Here is a 16,167-nt window from a genome sequence, read left to right as displayed (position 1 = left end):
AAATATATATGTATTATATTTGTTGGCCTAGACAGTATTTGAATGCATTAAGGAAATCTCAAGAATTTGTAATAACTATTGTCCAAATTAAACATTGATCAATAATAACGATCTCTGACAGCGAGTACAAAAATACTTATGTTCCATTTCTATATGTAACATGTCAGAAATTTTAGATCATAAGTTTGTGTGAGCATCTTTTTCCCCTATTGACTCCTAACAATATTAAATTGTAACTGCACATCTATTTCAGTGCAATGTTAGTCTACATATGTAAATTTGCATTCACTGTACATGCTGTATTTGTATACCCTAATTCTGTAGAGTACTATGGTAGACAAGGGCACCGTATAAATAATAATAGTAATGCCCGGAAGAAAGAAGCCCATGGTTAAAACGCAAATATTTTTGTATACTATGGTATTTTGGAGCCTCTATCTGTATCCTTGGGCCATGGAAATTAGAACAAAAAAGGTTAATGATTGCAATACATTATTTTATTACAGCTTGAAAAGAAAGCCCATAAGCCCTTCCCCTGCCATAACTGAGCAGGGATTAATCGTGTGCTTTTGACATAATACCTGAAAGATGTTTCCTGATTTTGAATTGTACTGTGGTGAATCATAGAAGTAACAAATGACAGCAATTTTTTTGCCAGCATGAAAGCCATTACTCCTTATAAAGCCTAAAGCGGTTTCCCTTGCTGCTTTTAACATTACCTCTCCAAACAGATTCCCTTCTTCAATCACTTTTAGAATGTTCTGGAGACTTAGAATGAGTAGAAATGAGCAGCAATGATTTGGCTATAAAGGAAAGGAAACGGTTGATTGGAAAAGAGACTGTCGTAACTGCTCAAAAGAGATGGCATCCATTGACATAATTATGATGTAACACATTCTGTTGTTTTCCTTTCCTTAATGGACAGGATTGGTCAGAGCATGGCTTGTGTCTAATAGGGCATATGTGTTACAGATGTTGTGGTCACCATGCCATCATAGTGTGACACTCCAATGCTGCATTTATCCACACCACCATAATTCCAAAAATTCCTCTGACATGGATCTTCAGCTCAAAGGGGACTTTGCCAGAGTAGGACCCCGGGCATTTTTGAATAAAGCAACAACCTCCTGCATGAGCTAATAGAGGCACGGCTGCAATCTCATTGGTCACATATAAGTAGCTTAAAGGGGAATTATTGCAAAAATGAAAATTTAATATAAGCGCCAGCATACTGAAACAAGAGGTTTTCTAAGTACGCTTAAATAATCTGAACTGTTTCTGAAATAATCAAGTTTATCTTCACTATTTCTCTCTTCATTCTGTCTTCAGGCAGGAGGGTCAGCTAATCATTGAAAGTTAAATCCAATATATCTTATAGGGATGCTCCTTTTGCCTAGAAGATGTATAAGAGGTCAATCGATTACAATCACCAGACATCTTGTCTCTCTACATGCAGGATTTGTGCAAAAGGCAGTTATTTTGTTAGATTTTAGACTGTACTGGAATCAGTTATTTGAGTGAGCTCTAATACATCTGCTCGGAAAGGAAGCCCCCCTATAAGATTCATGGATCTAACTGTCAATGATTATCTGACACCCAACTGCTGCATGAAGACAGAATGAAGAGAAACAGATGCTGAGAGAGGTTATTTGAGAAACAATACAGAATATTTAATTGATTGTATTTAGAAAGTTTCTCATTTCAGTATGATGAAGCTTATATTACATTTTCATTTTTGCGATAGTACCAAAGAGGAAAAAAAAATAGTCAAAAAACAACTAGATACACTAGATAAATGTAGCCAACTGGTGCCTTTCATTTTGATAATGGTTACCATCCAGACAACCTTTTGTGGATAACAGAAAATATGTTTGTTCAGTTTGGCAAACAATTTTTATTAAATATATTTATATATTGTTGGTACAGTGTGATTACTGAAAGCCGGCATGTTTTTTTATTTTGGTTGAGGTGGAACCCACTCCTCAATCTTCTTCCGAGTGGTAGAATAAGGAACATATTGCTCTGGGCTGCCGCTGACGTTGAATTTATGGTTCTGCCAGACAAATTTATGCGCAACAGGAGGATGAGTAGTTGGAGGCTCTTCTGCAATGCAATGAAGCCAGCGATGCCTGGTGAGACACAGCAAGAGAAGATGGTAAATGATAGAAAGAATACACAAAGCACACACACAGTACAATTACTTTGTTGCCAACAGACCCTTCACCTGTTCATTGGGTTGGCAGAGCCAGGGAAATGCTATGATTTCCAACAAGACAAAGCATGTTTGCACCTTGCAGCAAGACATATGTGCTGCTCTTACGTGTGACTTAAAGTGATACTTTGTCATGATTAGCCGGCATTCATTCATCAATAGGAAAAAAGAAGCCAAAAACGTCAAAAATCCTGTAATTGTAATGTGATGCTCAGAGACTGGATTTTAATCATCTTATCTACATAACAATATCACAGCAGAGACGATGAACAAATGACACAAGAACATTTATAACCTCTGTAATTATTTGCCTCTGTAAACAGTGTAATTAAAGCATTCTGCATTCAGTAGGTAGAGATTATAAAAATCAAATGTGTATTGAAACTGCAATTGCTTCTCTCTGTGAGGTGCTCAATTTTAAATGGCACATTGAGAGTGGGAAAAACATCACCCCCTTGCAGACGCAGCCCTTACAAGCACTAGGGGCGCCTGATAATTGATTTAGACTTTCCTTCTCCTTTAAGGGGACCTGTCACCCAAAAAAAAAAATATTCTAAATCCCATTTTATCAAATTAGTCAAGCAAAATGAACTTTAATTACACTATATAAATTATTTGAATCTTGTTTCCTTCAGTCTGGGAATTCAAAATGATAGCAAGCAGACAGGAGCCATTTTGTAGACACTGTTATTAAGACAAGCCTTGTATCATCTCAGAATCTTGTTTGTGCACCAGAATGTGGGACCTGATGTCCATCCCCATGCCCTGTTTACACAATTAAATGGTGAAGAGAACAGGGGAATGTGGGGAGAGCAGTGACATCTAAGAAGTGTTGAATGGAAAGTGAAAGTAATTGTTTGCCCCACCTCTATGCCCAGGTCATAGAGGAGGGACAGACAATATTTGATTGACAGCTGAGATTTTTCAATGAGCTTACAATAGCTTTGAATGCTTAAATACACACACAGTACAATTACTTTGTTGCCAACAGACCCTTCACATGTTCATTGGGTTGGCACAGCCAGGGAAATGCTATGATTTCCAAAAAGACAAAGCATGTTTGCACCTTGCAGCAGGACATATGCGCTGCTCTAACGCGTGACTAAAAGTGATACTTTGTCATGATTAGCCTGCAGAAGCAGAAAACGTCAAAAATCCTGTAATTGTAATGTGATTCTCAGAGACTGGATTTTAATCATCTTATCTACATAATATCACAGCAGAGACGATAAACAAATGACACAAGTACATTTATAACCTCTGTAATTATTTGCCTCTGTAAACAGTGTAATTAAAGCATTCTGCATTCAGTAGGTAGACATTATAAAAATCAAATGAGTATTGAAACTGCAATTGCTTCTCGCTGTGAGGTGCTCAATTTTAAATGGCACATTGAGAATGGGAAAAACATCACCCCCTTGCAGACGCAGCTCAGACATTGGTGCATGAGTATTTATAGGGAATAACTACAGAGTTTATGCCTTTCCCTCCCTTGCACTCCTTATTGACTCATTCATTCCACTTTCCCAGTCAACACATTTTTTCTATAGCTTTCTTTGCTGTCCTTATCGCTGAGCATCACCATGTCTTGCTTTAGGGTAAGGACACACTGGACGATTTGTCGCCAACGTTTTAAAAAAGTAAATCGCGGCGACAAGACGATCGTCTTTTTTGAACAGACGATTCACAGCGACTATTGGCACAGAGCGATTTGTATCCCATTACTCTGTGCGGTACGTGCTCCACCCAAACCGGAAACGGTTTGTGCTTCCCGCTGTAACCTGGCGTCTTTACGTGCTTGCGTCATTGCGTTCGCATTGTAATTTGAATACAATTGCTGCTACTTATCTGTATGTGTGTGCGTGTCTAGGAGATTTCAGTGCTTTTCTAAGTACATGCTATTTCTGATAAATCGCTTGGAAAAGGGTCTCAGTGCGTTTTGGAGCTACAGGCGATTCACAAACGCGCTTTGGGCACAGGAGCTGGCGTCTTTCATTTGGTTTTGTTCAGTGACAAAACGAGCGATATGTCGCCGCGATTTGCTTTTTAAAAACGTTGGCGACAAATCGTCCAGTGTGTCCTTACCCTTAAGGGCTAGTCCACACGAGGAGATTCAGGGAGATTTTGTCACCTGGCTACTAATCGCCTCGTCTTTTGAGCAACTATCTCCCTGAACTGCCTCAGCGTTTTTCCCCATAGGCTACAATGAAAAGTCGCCTGCGCTAATGCACACTCAGCAATGCGTTTTCAATAGTTGCCCAAAGTTGCCTCAGTGAGGCAATTTCAGGCAACTATTGAAAACGCATCGCCGTGTGTGTATTAGCGCAGGTGACTTTTCATTGTCCGAGTTAAAAAAAAAATTAGATTTTATTAATGAATTTCAGTAAGTCAAATTTCGAATTTATGAGCGTTTAGGGAAGTTTTAAAAAACTTACATGAATTTTAAATCTTGTTTCCTTCAGTCTGGGAATTCAAAATGATAGCAAGCAGGCAGGAGCCATTTTGTGAACATTGTTTTTAAGGAAAGCCTTCCATCATCTCAGAATATTGTTTGTGCACCAGAATGGGGGACCCGATATCCATCCCCATGCCCTGGCTACACAATTAAATGGTGAAGAGAACGGGGGAATGTGGGGAGAGCAGTGACATCTAGGAAGTGCTGAATGGAAAGTGAAAGTAATTGTCTACCCCACCTCTATGCCCAGGGCATAGAGGAGGGGCAGACAATATCTGATTGACATCTGAGATGTTTAAATGAGCTTACAACAGCTATGAATGCTTTAATAAAAAATAGAAATTGGATTTCATGTTTAATTTGAAAAGGACTTTTATTATACAGATTTGTGTGTCTGAGTGACAGGTCCACTTTAAAGGAAAGTCAAAGTTAATTCACCAGGGGGTGACTATTGGTTAGGCACCTCCAATGAATCATTTTTTTCTCCCCAGACCAATGCTTTTTTTTTTTTTTGTTGGACAAAAAAAAATGCACCAACCAACAAAAACTGGAATATTGTTCTTTTGCAGTGTAGCCACTTCACTCTTTTCGCAGACCAGAAACTTGATGGAACATAATCGGATGATGTATTTTGCCAAAAAATTACAAGAACAGGAATACCTGTCCTGTTGAGTAAACCTACTAGGGATGCACAGAATCCATAAAGTTTGTATTTGACAGAACACAACATCCTCCATAAAACATTTTGCCAAATACTGGATTCTAAGTTTCATATTTAAGTCAGAATTTAAATTGCAGCTTTTGGCTTGCCAATTCCTTGATTCAGTGCATTCCTTTCTACAACGGTTTTAGAGAAGAAATGCAAATAATAGAAGAACTGATAAGAGCATTCACTGCCTGACAATCAATAGGTACTTGAACCTGACTTATTATCACCTCCATTAAAGCTAGCCACACATAAGCAATTTGTCAGTCAGTAAACAAATGCATTTCCAAGCTTGCCAGTGATCCCACACCAGATCCCAAATCAGTTATTCCTGTTTTCCCTATTTGGTGACTAACTTCAATTTGACTACACCAGAAAAGAGACAGATTAAACAAAAGCAAAAAAGAAATTCTATCTTTGTACAGACAACTTCCAGGCCAACACAAAGATTTGCAGAATGAGTTAGGAAGCCAAGGTTGTCAGTGTGCAAAGTAGTGACAGAGACAATGAGACTGTTGTCCTATTGTTGTACATTTTGATTCCTTTGATTGTTTGTTACTATAATCACCATAAAGCCAAGCTGGTTTGTTGTGCCATCCAGTAGAGCAGATATTACATTAAAAAGAAAAAGCAAGAACACTGCTGCGACAGCATGAAAAAGGTTTGCTATGGCATTAGTGCACCCTTGTGGCAGATACTCAATACTGAAACAACTAGGCTTGTAACTAGAATGGCTACTGGGGAATGTGTATAAAAAAAAAAAACTTGTCGTGCGTATATAAAAAGAACTTGTCGCGCGTAAAAGTCACCCATAGACATGCATTTCATCGAATTGGTGTTATATATATATATATATATATATATATATATATATATATATATATATATATATATATATATATATATATATATATATATAGAACAATATGTAAAGAGGTGCTAAGCAGAGAACATGCAACAAATTTATGGCTGCTTTAAGCTGGCCAGAGATGTGTAATTTTCTACCACAAATGCTCGTTCGTTGTAATCTATTGACCTACAACTAACCATACACATTAAATAAAGTAGTGAAAAGAACAAATCAGATAATGTTCTGGCAATAAATTGACAGACAGCAGTCATCCGAAAGTTATGTCTGACAAATAGTAGTGACAGTCACCCATTGATATTATCAAATAGGCAAGACACGCAGAGATATGATCATTAGCCGGTCCCACAGAAACCTTTTATCCTGTCCATTCGATTAAATGGCCGATCTCCATGGTAAGAAAAAAAAAACGACACACACATGGTTCGAAAATCATACAAGATTTTATCTTTGTTTCTATGGCCAACTTTAGTGTGGACAAGAGGCAAGTATCCATAGTAGATCAGGGTCGGTAACCTAAAATGTCCCAGTCATTGAATTGGGAGGTATGACAGGATCCAGTGGACTTTTTTTTTTAAATAATCTGTATATCTGTTTGTCTGGGCCTTTAATATGCTGCTTGTTTGGAATATAAAGCTCATAATATTTCTCCAAATGTGCTCCCTAATCAGCTTCTGTAAGTGTTGCCAAGGTTTTTAACCTCACTGCAGGCTTTAAATTGGGGACCGTTAAAGAGGATTTTAGTTCTGGCCATACAAAATTGTCGTGTATTAAGTCAAATAGAAGTTATAAAGGAAGTAGCACATAATTGCAGTTTCTTTCGGCCCCTACCATAACCATGTAGTTCCTGTGTGAAATCCAAACACAGACATCATTCGCCCTTCTATTGTTCATGTAGGAACACTGTGAAAACCTTAGTATAAATACATATGGGTAATTTATAACCATGAGAAATGTAAAATGGAAAGCATAATAAAAATGTTCATGCACTTTCCATGAACAACTACAAATAACCTCCTACAGAAAGAGCAGACGTGTACATTCTATACAGTTTTTTTTGGAACTCTCACTAAATGGCTGGGAGAGTTTTTTTCTAGCAAAAACTAGCAGGGCAAGCAAGAGATTCATCCAATGTTTTAAGAGGCTGCTCTCCCTGTAAAAAAAAGGTTTGTAAGGAAAACAACAACCTGCAATTGTTTTCAGTGATATTTGGCCACAAATCAGGCAGGTTGGTTCTTCCTATCTGACAAGGAGCACACAAGCATATTGATGTGTTCCTCACCCAAGAGTCTATAGATCTCTCTGTATGATTCAATGGTTTGCCCTGGCCCAACGATCAGATCAGCCTGATTTGGACCAGTGTGCAGAACTAAGTACATAGCACACACACACCTCATTGCTTGTAGGGAAAATGTGGGCATACTTAGCACTTTGTTTGTAGTACATGCTAAAAGAAAAAGCTTACAAAGTGCTGGCATTTAGTGCCCCATCAAGTTGCATGAGCATGTTGACTTCAGTTCGGTATCTGTTGCATAATGGCTAACCTGAGAAATGTTGTAGGTAGTGGATCCCATTCACTCACCCTGGTACTCCAAAAAGTAAATTACCCGGTGCACAGCTGAAGAGGAATCGGCAACCTCTTAACCAAACTGGATAAAGAAGCAATTCACTGGCACAAAGGGTATTCTAACTTGAAAAAAAAATATCTTTTTAATGGTATTTACCATGTATCCGCTTTCACATGAACATACAAAGTATTATAAACTTCTGCATGGCCCATCTACTCCAAAAACAATCCAAATGATGAATACACAACTGAAGAAAATGCAGAATATTGAACAGCATTAAAGGGGTTGTTCACTTTTTAATTCATTTTTAGTATGAGGTAGAGTGTGGTAGTCTCAGACAATTTGCAATTGGTTTTCATTTTTTGTTATTATTTGTGATTTTTGACTTATTTAGCCATTTATTCAGCAGCTCTTTAGTTTGCAATTTTAGCAATCCGGTTACTAGGGTCAAATTATGCATTGATTGGAATAAGAGACTGGAATAGGACTAGGAGAAGGCCTGATTAAAACATTGATTAATAAATAGCAATATCAACAAATTTGTAGCTTTGCAGAGCATCTGTTTTTTAAATGGGATCCCATTTGAAAGTTGGAAAGAGTCAGAAAAAGGGCAAGAAATTAAAAGAAAACTATGAATTAAAGGCAAGCGGGAAGTGTAGAATGGGTGGGGCAATAAACAGGTCAATATTGTACTGTATTTGTGATACCCTTATGCATATGTGTACTTACAGTAAACAATGTACTGATTATAACAGATGGAATCGGGCAAAATTTTTATGTCAAAACTTGTTTTAATAAAGCTTCCTTTTGAGCAAAAAAACAAAAAACAAACTATGAATTCCATTTCAAATGTTGCTTAGAATTGGCCACCCCTTTAGCTTGTTACTACATTGTTTCAAGGTTTGGTTTGTGTTTAATTTATGCTCAGCAGTGAAATCCATAGGAAAGAGTTCATTTAGGGCTCAGTGAGTCAGGGTAAAGACAGAGACCAAATGAACTGCCCCAGAAAAGCAGCAGAATCCAGGGAGACTGTTATACAGGGCTGACAGTGTAAGTGTCTCACTCTGAACACTGCAAATTCTTCCTATGTCACAAATAGAAGATTTCCAAAATCCATACTGATGTAAGGGCAGAAGGTAGCAGATTTGAGTTAATATAAACAATAAATCTCTCAAATACAGGCATACCAGTAATAAGAAAAAATGTAAGGACTTGATGGGCCCTTGATATCAGATGCTCTTTTGTGGGCCCTTTGTGCCCCAGTCTGAAACTGGGTCTTACCATTCAGGGGGGACCATACTTCCATCTACCTCCCAGTATGTTCGTTTTCCATTCATTTCGCTTGTATAATCCACCCATCGATGACGAGCTGCAAATAAGTGCGTATAATTAGTCAGCATGCATACATTTAATCAAAGGCAGATGCCCTTTGCTGGTTGTTGCTGCAAATAGCACATTTTTTTTATAAACTACCCTGGGCATATATTTATGAAAATGTATGCAATAATTCTGTGCTCCATATTTTTACCTGCTGATATTAATATAATCGTGTAGAGGACATTATTTTTGGGGATGATGGCATGTATAGTGCGAACAATGCATAAGTGAAAGAGCTTTGAGGAAACTTCGGGCGACTTCGGAAAACGAAATGCTGCGTGTGCTTAGCGCCGGCAATTTTTAATTTTAGCCAGCACAAGAGTGAGGGAAGGCGTTTGGGTAGATTGGTCGCTGCAAAGACGTGGCGATTAGTCGTCAGGCGACAAAATCTCTTTGAAATGCTCAGTGTGACCTTACCCTAAAATTCAACTGTTTTGCTGGTATTTAGTGGATACCCAACCCCATGCAGGACACTACTGTGCATTGCCCCTCATTCAGTATCTGTCCAACTGCAAAATCTGTTTGCACAATAGCATACGGGATCGAGTTTGCACTGCACAATTTACAGATTAGCCTGGTTTAAATCTTACCAAAGAAGTAACGCTTATCTTCGTAATATTTGTTGCCATACCGGTCAACACCAACAAGAGTACCAGTTTTCAGATCATTCACCCTGCATGAGAAAAATTAAAACATATTTTACTTTCGATATAAACATAGACAGTATGTAAATAAGCAAAAAATAAAAAATTTTTAACAAATATTCGGCATACATTTTAGAGGCTTACTACAACTATTATGTGTTGACAGTAAAAGACAAAAACAGACAGCTGTATCTTTACCACTAAAACATATCTGTGGCTGTCAACATATATAACATTTGATGCTATTTTCCATGTTCTAAATTGCACTAATAAACACAGATGGTATTTTGGATGGGGCCTGATATATGCTGCCTTTTAAACCTACTCTTGCAACATAAAACACAGAGTAAAGGTCCTCAGCAATCGGTCCAACTCAAATCACCAAACATCAAAGATGATTCTGAGCACATCTTTATAAGCAGAATAAATTCTACATGGACCTAACCAGCTGACATGTCTCTTGTTACATACCAGAGAGCTTTATGCAACTAAAATGACAATCGCGCCTTTTCACATGCCCTCCCATTTTCACACTTTAAAATCCCTGTTATAAAATCCCTGCCTGCTGTAAAAGTGATTGGTCAAGTAATTAAATAGCAAGTTGGCTGGCCAAACAAGTTACTGGAGAAGTGGGCCGTGAATGAGCAAAATGGACTGTTCTAATAGCACCCAAAGTTGTTAGTCATAAATGTAATTTCAGGTCCATTAGGAGACAGAAACAAACGATAATAGAACAGTCAGTACTGGGACAAGACACACAAGTGTCACCCAAAGCTTTAGATCTGTGGTTAAGAATTCTGCTGTGACCTATTGACAGTTCAGCTAATCATAAACATCCCTTACTTTGTGGTACATAAAAAAGTATATTTTTATATATTTAAAATGTATCTAAATGAATATCACATCTACCATATAATTCTAGTTCAAATAAAAATGCAAAGTAGTAAATATTAAAATACCCTTATCAAATTACGCCAGACACCAGTCTACCCTATTTTAACAAATAACGCCAGACATCATTATCTCATTCAGGACCATGGGTAATAATATGTATTTAACCTTTTCTGCTTTAAAAGCCTCTTCTCTTTTGGAAAGACTTTCACCTAGATTCTGGGACAATGTAGGATTTGCTTGCATTTAGCCACAATGCATTAGTGAGGTTGGGCACAGATGTTGGAGATCACACCTGGCTCCCAGTTAGTGTTCCAGTACAACCCACTGGTATTCAGTTGATTTAAAGAGATACTGACACCAGAAGTTGAACTTTTTTTTTACATCTACCATAAAATTGCATGCCATAAAGTATTTGCCCAATGCTTTTACATTATCTATCCGATTCCCTGTGATCTTCCTATGATCGGGCGGCCATATTTGTGCAGCAGGAGTCCGTTAGCATTAGAAACGCTAACTGACAGGCTGAGATGGGACAATCAGGTTGGCAAAACAGTCAGGTTTAGGAACTTCCAGTGACAATTACTCTCAGCAAAAAACAATCACCATGACCTATACTGTAGGTAACTACAATGGTGCATCATTTTGCAGAAACGAGAAACCGCATTCCCCCAAACTGTTGTTGCAAAGTAGGCCTAAATTGTGTGCAGATGTTTGCCCATAAAATATCCTTGCTCCTTGAACTTGCCATTAGGTGGTGAAATGAAAAGAACTCCTCATTCACGGAAGCTTTCACACATTCTGTGGTCACGCCTATTATATTATAATACTACTATTGCTGATATCCGAAGTTAAAATGCAAAATATTTGCTTTATTATAAAAGGGGCTAATAATAGGCATTGACATTGCCCACAGAATTACTTACAATGTCTGCAACAATACCCTTTATATTGCTTTAAAAACAGGTTTTTAAGCTTAGCAAATATAGGTATTTTTTTGGAAGAGGGGGGTAACTAACCCAACTGATGGTTTATTATCTCAAAGTAATGTATTCAGCGTAGAAGCACCGACTCTCGCTATTGGGTCCAATTTAGTATCTATTTAGCTTGAAGGAGAACACCTTCATTCTGTGTCACTTAACGCATGCAAATAAAATCTTTATAACTTCTTATAATAAGAAATGAACTTCCACAACAGGAATCTGTACACATCCAATGGAAATCAGAGGTCAGTGTGTTTATCCCGCAAGGTGACTTATGGACGGTCGGTGGGGAAGTTTAAAACCAATGCACCCCGGCCTCCCGCTGAGCAAATTAAGGACATTGCCTTTGTTCTCATGAATCTGACCTGAACAACTGCCACATGGAGCCCCGCAGCCCACCGTGAGCCCGGATCTGTTCCAGCGCCCTCCGTACCAGCTGTAAGTACTCCGACATTTTTCTTTACCGGCGCAAAGCAGTGTCCTTCTCTAAAAGGCTTCCGGATTGAAACACGAGGTCCCTCCTCTAAGTTCCCTGTACCGCTCTCCCTCGGTTCTGCGCAGAAGCAGGGGATAAAAATAGATATTTATTTGGATAGGAGAAAGAAACTGTTGTACCAGCTTGTAAAAACAGTAAGTAGGACAAAATAAAAAAATATACTTTTGTAGTGTCTATGCTTAGGGTTACTATAACTTCAAATGACCCCTGGATAAAAACAATTGCCTTGAACATTAGAGAAAAGAAAATCCTTTCAACAGTAACTGATTAATATTAAAAACATTCAAATGAATAAATTAATAGCTCAGTCACAGATTAGAAATACATTTCTGATAAGACTGGTAGTGAACAGTTATGTTTACCTTGAGATTTGCTTCACTAGGCAGTTGCATTGTTGTCTGGAAGCACAGAATTGTCTTAGTGGCATTTATTTATTTTTTAAATAGTTTTTATTAGTTTTCTGAGCATGTTATACATTTTTTGGGCGGCACATGTGTCCAATTGGTGATACACAATAGTTATTGTTGTTAAAGAAACATGCATTCAGTATAGAATATGAGAAATTAGAGAAAGGAGAAAAATGAAACACAGACAAAATTAACATAGCATTACATTTCCATTGCTTTGTATTGTTGTATATCAAATTTTTGAGATCATTTTCAAATCTAGGAGCTTGAATAAACAGGTTAGGTTTATTTACCTTAAGTAAGATGTCAAAAGCCTAGTGCAGTGACTCCCGGGGGTGATCTAGTTCCTTGAAGCATATTTTGGATGTAGTTGTTTGTTTCTTGTAGCAAAGAGTTGCCTCTTAAGATTTCTATATCATACCATGTTGTATTTATGAAGGTGTGACTGGTTAAGTATCTTCCATCTGGTGAAGGAAGATTATTGATGTATGTAGTCCAAGTAGAAAATAATTTATGTAATGTAGATCTTTTCTTGTCATGGCTTCCAACCAGTCCATATAAAAGATATGGTATAGTTTCTGTTTCATGAGTGTAATTGATGGGGCTTCCATGGAAAGCCATTTGTGTAAAATTGTTTTCCGAGACGCTGCTGCCAACCTAGCCGCCAAATGTTTTTCCCCTTTATTTAAATTTGGGTATTGCTGAATAATGCTGAATAGGGCCCATTCTATTGTTGGTTGAATTGGTTTGTTTATTATCTGAGTCCAATAGGAGGTTACTTCCAGCCAAAAGTTTTGTATTCGAGGGCAAGACCAAAGCATGTGTAAAAGATCCGCCTTGGGGGCCGGCCATGCATCAAGTGCACCTGTCTGAGGGGAGAGTTCCTATCTTAAATAGTTTTTCGGGTGTTAGATATGAGTTGTGAAGAAGTTGTAATGCCATTTCTTGGTATGTGCTGGTTGGTAACAATTGTGTTGTGCGTGTATGAACTTTTAAAATTTCCGTAATAGGAATTTGTGGCGAGTGTTGTCCATTTAAATAAGTGGGATTCTTCGGTCTCTATGTTTATACTTGTTCGTAGTATATGATATATTTGTGCAGTTGAGCGTATAGTAGATTTCTCTTTCCAAAGGTTGTCTATCGAGTTGTTATTGTTTGTGTGTTTTATTTTGTGGATTGTATTTCTCGCGAAATGTAGTATTTGTAGACTAAGGAATATGTGTGAATGTGAATTTCTCTATTAGCTCCCTTAGGGAAAGCAGGTGTGGAATTTATTTTAATTGAAGCAAGTTCTTCAAGTCACACTTTCTCCCAGAATTGCAAAAGGTGCATCTAGAACACACAAAGTGCATATCTTCATCCGAAGACTAGGGTGCATTCCTTTATCACAGAACCAATCCCAGCAAGAAGGCCCAAAGGTGGCAAGGAAAAAAAGTCAGACCTCCAGAGAAATACTATCAACTTTTGTGCCCTTTGTGGGGCTGGGTTCAGGGTGGAAGGAGCCTAATGGCTACATGTCCCCATCACACCAAGAACCATGTTGAGACCCATTGGTCTGTGCAAAGATGACACACAGTGGAAGTTAAATAAATATCATAAAACAAGGGATTGCACACTGCCCCAGCCTTTAAGTAAACACCACCACTGGCAGTGTCTCCACCCTTGCTATGTGCCATTATAATTGATGCTGCCTGTTACTACTGTAATAAAAAGGCAAGTCGACCCCAAAATAAGAAATTGCCTAATAAAAGAAAACTAATTTCAAGCAACTTTCCAGTATACAATTATTAACTATTTTCATTGCTTTTAAAGTTATTTGTAATAACTATTGCCATTAAAAGCATTTTGCTTCAATCCTTGTTACTTTTTAAACATTGTTACAAAAGTCACCCCAGCAAAGACAGGTCTGTTAATTAGCTGGTTTGTCTTATATTGTTTCAATAGTCTGAGCCAGGGGTGCCCAGAAATTAGGATCTAGCAGTAGACCTTTAGCTGGTGATCAGTAGATCTCAAGACACTATCAACAAACAGTTTGTTTAAATCGCCCTCCTGTTTCATGCTTTTCATTCAGATTTTCAAGTTAAGGTTACATAAAAAAGTTGTTTGTTAGCAATCTACATTTTCTATACATTTTCTTATAAATCAATATTTCAGTAATATTTTCCATGGAACAGAATTGTAACAATGCTTTTATGGATGTAGATCCTAATGGCACATCATCACTAAAAGTGGACCTGGCATTAGTAAAGTATGGGCACTCCTGGCTCTGAGCCATCAGAGCACATAATAGAAAGGGACAGACAAACTGCTTTCAATAGCAATGCATATACAAATAACATCAAACCATATAAAACTTGTAATGAATGTATATTGCAAGAAGTCTATTGAGGCAATGTGCTCAAAATATTGTTATTGTGATGAGTTTATTAGCCGAGAGTGCCCAGTGATACCATGGATGTATATATTGAACAGTGTTTCTTGTGCGGTCAGCATTAACTTGCAAAAGAAATGGCTTTAATTGCGTTGAGCTCAGTTCCCAAGCTCAACTGCTTATCTGAAGAAGTACTGATATACCCAATTACCCACACCCCAAGGGCCTCCTGAACATACATTTAACATCTTACATTAGCTCGGTTGCACAGAGGTGACAGATGGATCTCTGTGCTGAGATGGACCTGTGTGTGATCAGTATTGCACTTTCCATTCACATCTATTGCAGTAGATTGCTCAGATAGAATATAGGTTGTTTACCAATAGGTTTTTCACCTTTGAGTTAACTTTTAGTATGACGTAGAGAGTTATATTCTGAGACAATTGGTTTTCATGTTTTATTATTTGTGGTTTTAGAGTTATTTAGCAGCTCTACAGTTTGCAATTTCAGCCAACTGGTTGCTAGGGTCTAAAATCCCCTAGCAACCATGCACTGATTTGACCAAGAGACTGAAATAAGAATAGGAGAGGGGTTGACTAAAAAGATTAGTAATACAAAGTAGCAATAATAAGAATGTTGTAGTCTTACAGAGCATGTTTTAGTGGCCCCCATTTGAAAACTGGAAAGAGTCAGAAGAAGACAAATAATTCAAAAACTGTATACAAAGAAAAAATTAATGCCAATTGAAAAGCTGCTTAGAATTAGCCATTCTCTATCTACCAGAATCCCACACTACAGGTCAATCCAGTACAGGTATCCTAATAGCCCACCCCCCCGCCTCCACTGACATACAGAGCTAAACAAAAAGAAAATCAAGCCTGCAAGCAAGCCTTGTGATGTAATTCTCTTAAACTTTTCCTTTGATCTGCATATCATATCCAATGGTTCAGTCTTTGTGCCAGCCCGTGTAACTATGAAATAAAGTATCTGCTGGCTCCCTAAAGCTGAATATCTGGGGCATGTGCATCTGGGTGAGATTACCCCATTATACATATATTACCCCCCCAACAAGAAAAATGGAACACCAATGAGAAACAAATGGTGCTCGTATGCACAACCCGATCCACCTGGCCACTCCCCAATTATACCAAACACTGCCTTGATGCACTTGAGCACCACTCCCACAAAC

At 37.9% G+C, this 16,167-nt stretch overlaps 1 protein-coding gene across 1 annotated transcript; it reads right to left on the bottom strand.

The window, feature by feature from the left end:
- Positions 1-1,874: 1,874 nt before the first annotated feature.
- On the bottom strand, positions 1,875-12,226 carry ndufa12.S (NADH:ubiquinone oxidoreductase subunit A12 S homeolog). The gene is made up of 4 exons (XM_018256009.2): positions 12,070-12,226; positions 9,777-9,859; positions 9,091-9,178; positions 1,875-2,129 (listed from the first exon to the last, which is right to left on the bottom strand). The coding sequence occupies exons 1-4, from the start codon at positions 12,156-12,158 to the stop codon at positions 1,955-1,957; spliced, it is 435 nt and encodes a 144-aa protein (XP_018111498.1). The 5' UTR covers positions 12,159-12,226; the 3' UTR covers positions 1,875-1,954.
- Between the last annotated feature and the right edge of the window lie 3,941 nt (positions 12,227-16,167).

Source organism: Xenopus laevis, chromosome 3S (assembly GCF_017654675.1).
Source record: "Xenopus laevis strain J_2021 chromosome 3S, Xenopus_laevis_v10.1, whole genome shotgun sequence".
NCBI classification, from domain to species: Eukaryota; Metazoa; Chordata; class Amphibia; order Anura; family Pipidae; genus Xenopus; species Xenopus laevis.
Note: the sequence above shows the minus strand (reverse complement) of the source record. Positions and strands in the feature narration are given on the sequence as shown.